General features: G+C 42.4%; 2 protein-coding genes across 2 annotated transcripts in view; both read right to left on the bottom strand.

Moving 5' to 3' along the window:
• SARC_05155 (ATPase) overlaps positions 1 to 366 on the bottom strand; it is a gene marked incomplete at both ends in the record, with an annotated part of 8,168 nt that extends 7,802 nt beyond the window's left edge. The window contains one exon of the mRNA XM_014300986.1: positions 337 to 366. Within this exon, the coding sequence (XP_014156461.1) occupies positions 337 to 366 (30 nt within the window). The remainder of the gene's footprint in view (positions 1 to 336) is intronic.
• An 85-nt stretch (positions 367 to 451) lies between these two features.
• SARC_05154 (hypothetical protein) overlaps positions 452 to 4,714 on the bottom strand; it is a gene marked incomplete at both ends in the record, with an annotated part of 6,118 nt that continues 1,855 nt past the window's right edge. The window contains 5 exons of the mRNA XM_014300985.1: positions 452 to 508; positions 620 to 820; positions 1,093 to 1,185; positions 2,326 to 2,906; positions 3,992 to 4,167. Coding sequence (XP_014156460.1) covers positions 452 to 508; positions 620 to 820; positions 1,093 to 1,185; positions 2,326 to 2,906; positions 3,992 to 4,167 — 1,108 coding nt within the window. The remainder of the gene's footprint in view (positions 509 to 619; positions 821 to 1,092; positions 1,186 to 2,325; positions 2,907 to 3,991; positions 4,168 to 4,714) is intronic.

The raw sequence follows: 4,714 nt of genomic DNA, 5'->3' as shown, positions 1-4,714 counted from the left end.
TATATATATACATACATACATACATACATATCAAAATACTAAATCTAAATACCATATACACACACGCACACACACACACACACACACAGGTATATATAAATATATATATATATATATATGTATATCTTTTAAATGTGGTAAAGCGTTCCAACTTAATGACGTTGTCTCCATAGTGGCACTATTCAGTGCGAGATGTCCTTTACCTATGTATCTCGATAAAGCAGGAGAGTTCGCACGTGTATCTTCAATAGGGAAATACATCTGGTGCACACTTGGTGAGGAATACAAGGCGGGGATTGAAAGATGCCTACGCCAAGTCTAAGCACATAGACGTACCTGTGACTTTCCTCTCACTACAATGCACATTCTGGATGTAAGTTATCAGCTGGATTGTAACTCTGTGTGGCAGCATGACATGGGGAATGTCTAAAATAATGTACTGGAGAATATATCACATGCGGTAGTATATGTTGTCAACAACCTGATTATATGACATACGAGGAGCTTCCTACGAAAAATTAGAACATAGCAAGTGCGGGAATAGACTCTTTCGCACAGTTGGAAAAGCAACCGCGAGTATCGGAAAGCACTTTACCAGACATCTAAAAATATAACATACCACGTGTGGTAGAAGGGCGTCTTGCTGCACCTTGTTGAACCGGTGGATCTCGTCTATAAATAGAATAGTGGGCTTGTTCAGTAATTTGCGACGCCCTTCCGCTTCGGATAGGATCCGTTTTATGTCGCTTATTCCCGAACTCACAGCGCTCAGTTCGGCAAAGTGCATTGCCGTCATGCGCGAGATGATCTTGGCGAGCGTCTATTAGGAATGTACAGTGGTTGTTGTTAATTCCATAGCATGTCGTATATTAGAACTATTCGTCAGCATTTTGCGATTCTAATTCATCAGCCTTATCGCCACAATGATCAAATTACTCTAGTAAAGGAACACCAGCGTGTTCCTTACAGTGACGAACAATAATAACGCCTCTAAATTTGAAGATTGTTTATAACGGTGTGATGTGAACGATGGTTTCTATCAAGATAAGGTTGAATATAGGATATACATACATCTTGCTAAGGATTATATACCGTTTTCCCGGACCCAGGTCCGCCCCAAAGAATCAAACTAGGCAACCGGTCTTTCTCCAAGAGGACCCGAAGGGCACTGGACGGTCCAATTGACTGTAATTGAGGTGCATATGAGAGATTAATATTGTACAACGAGTCAATGAGGTGCATACGAGAGCCCAGTTTGATGCACAGCTTAGTGTAAATGAGAGATTGGACTGTACAATGAGGTGCAAATAAGAACCCATTCCACAATGCTATAATACGATGAGGTACATATGGAGAACCTATTAATTGTACAATGAGGTACATACGAGAGACTGCACAGTACAATGAGGTGCAAGTAGGAACCCATTTGCCAATATAATGAGGCCATGAAGTGCATATGAGGAACCGACGTATTGTACAATGAGATACATATGAGAGACTGAACTTGCACAATGGGGTGCAAATAAGAACCCATTCTACAATGCAATGAGATAATGAGGTGCATATGATTAGTTGTACTATGAGGTACATATGAGAGACTGGACTGTACATTAAGGTGCAAATAAGAACCCATTCTACAATACAATGAGACAATGAGGTGCATATGAGGAACCGATTCATTTTACAATGGCATACATATGAGAGACTGGACTGTACAATAAGGTCTAAGTAAGGACCCACTTGACAATACCATGAGACAATAAGATAAATATGAGGAACCAATCAATTGTACAATGGAGGTACATACGAGAGGCAGATATGAATGGCGACGTGTGATTGATCCTAGAACTCATCACTTTAGCGAGTGGCATATTGCTCTGTACAATTTGCGCACCCACTATCACCGCAACTCAACAAAACCCAACACATCCCGTCATACTCGTACGCGGAAGGAGACCACGCGAAGGAAGCATGCGTTCATAGCGGATTCACTATATAGTCCTCTATTTTAGAATTCAATTCGTGAGTGTGAACGCACACAAATATATGTCGCATCTACAATCCCATTGCCTTGCTAGACATACTCTGAGTTGCTCCACGAACACGTTCATATCCTTCCGCCTCATCAGCTCGGCGAGTGGCTTTCCTAACCATGAACACCCAATACCTTCCAATTCAATACTTTTCAACGCCACACACGACTTTCCGCTACATACAGCTGGTACGAACCCAACTATACGTGGCAACTACCGAAAATATAGGGTTAAAGTTTAGGGGTTTAGGGTTGTACATCACACATACGATACCAACTATTGCTGGACATACCTTCAGTTGGCCCACAAATCCATCCAAGTCCTTCGGCCTCATCCGTTCGGCGAGTGGCTTGGTATTTTGTATCGTCGCTGAAGTCCTCGGGTGTGCATTGCTAACGTTTTGTGTCATATTCTGATTCCTAATATACGTCTTGCTGTTGGTGTCATTGTTGGCATGGTGACGGTTCTTGTCACCGTTATTGTTACCGTTGGCATGAATACGGTTGGGTTGATTGCCATTGTAGGCATGTGTCTTAACGTCTCTTCCAGAGTGCACACGATCGCACTCACCGATACGCAACTGGCCTGTGTGGTTATCGAGGTTGCTCATGGCAGCTGTGTTGTGATGGATTCCATGTTTGTTGAGGTCGATTCTATGTTTGCTACTACTACTATTAGCGTTATTATTCTCCGCATGTTGATTGCTATTCCCGCCAGTGTTTCGTACTTGGCCGATGCTGATGGCTGCACCTTCAGAATGCTTGAATGTGACCGTCCCGTTATCGGTCCCGTTATTGACCCCGTGATTGATCCCGTTGTTCTTCCCGGAGTCAAGTGTATGCACCCCTATTTTTCTACTCTTCATCATGACTTCTGCATGGGCACCCATACGCCAACGTATGTAAAACAAATTAACATTTGAGAATAGTAACCTGTGTTTATTGTACATGCTTATTTGAGAATAGTAACCTGTGTTTATTGTACATGCTTCCGCAGCTGTAGAATAAACTCTGTGTGTTGAGCATCACTGGATATATCCATGCAAGTACACACAAATGTCTGTGTGTGAGTGTTCTGACGTACCCAGGTGGTATGGATAAGCGTGTCAGTCCTTTTATGGATATGTCCGCATAACCGCAAAGTATTTGTGCATGATGTATATTTAACTTACCATGTCGGCATACCGAGTGAGTCCGTATACACGTGCCAGACACCGTTGTTGTGATATGCAGAATTTATGTCGATTTTTCTTTATTTTATACTAGGAAATTTCGGTCCTTCCGATAACAGGACGTATTTGGGGAACAGGAGCATCAACTCTAAGTCCCAAAACCCAAACACTAAAATATCAACAGGCGCACATCCTTGCAGAGTCAAGAAGCGCGCAATTCGTTCCTTCCCGACTGCAAGTTTACACCAACAGGCAATTACTGTAGCTTATATAACAAAGATGAATAGGCACATGTTTAATTGGCATCTCCGTGTAGTTGTAAAAAAAAAGTAGCTGTCAAACCTTGTACTCTACAATACTATCATACATATGTCTAAATATGTGTGCCTGTACTCCCAGTGATATTCAGGCAACACCAAACCGAGACGTAAACATTGGTGGACTCGCGGGGCATTCACACCCGCACGACCCTTTGCACACCCCTGCCGTACCTCAGCTGGTTCTTTTGGTCTCAACCCTTCGTAGGACACAGGTAAACAACCTGATACAAACCTACCATTCACACACACGCTATATATCAAACAGAAAACGTGCCAGGATATGCACCTGTGAGTTCCCGAAGCATGTCGTTCACACCCATACTAATCTTTGCGCAACCCCACTGTATCTCAGCCTTTCCTACTCGTCTCATTTTTTTGTAAGACAAAATACATAGCTTGTTGCAGACTTTCTATTCACACACAACTCCACACACACACACACACTAACAAAAAAAAAGGCAACATACCGGGGTATGTTCTTCTAGGTCCTCGCGAAGTGTCTTTAACACTCAAATCAGCCTTTGCACTCCCTAAAGCACCCCAGCTTGTTCTTTTCGTCTGTTTTTTGGTGACTGCTTTTCGGCCCACCCCATTCATCCTCGGTCTTTTACTCGCCAAAAGGGTTGGCGAACCGGGGGTTCCCCTAATTTGGGTTCGGGGATACATAGATAGGGGGTGTGAGCTCAGAACCAATCGCGACACATACACGCATACGATGAGTCCGATGCATTGTACATCTCCCACGTGACAAGCAGAGCCATGTGTGCCTGGTGCTCGCTTACTCGCAATGGAACTGCCCCACACTTTCAGGACTTAGGTGGCTCTGAAGCCAAAAGCCAGTTGCTGTTGACCGTACTTGCGTGTGACAAAGTACTCTGTACTGTAGAGCCACATACCATTTCGCTTCGGAATTCATTCGCCCACTTAAAGATAAGGATGTTGTAGACGGGAAACATGAAGATGTTTTGGATTGTATAGCTATGTGACTATGTTGTTTACAGGCACGCGTGGACAACAAGTTGAACACACATACACACAACAAGTTGAACACACATACACATACACGTTTATATACATATACATATTATATATATATATAAATACATATATATATATATGTATATATAGATATACATATATATATATATATATATATATATATATATGCTATAACATATAGTATATATATA

Source organism: Sphaeroforma arctica (assembly GCF_001186125.1).
Source record: "Sphaeroforma arctica JP610 unplaced genomic scaffold supercont1.319, whole genome shotgun sequence".
Classification (NCBI taxonomy): Eukaryota; class Ichthyosporea; order Ichthyophonida; genus Sphaeroforma; species Sphaeroforma arctica.
Note: the sequence above shows the minus strand (reverse complement) of the source record. Positions and strands in the feature narration are given on the sequence as shown.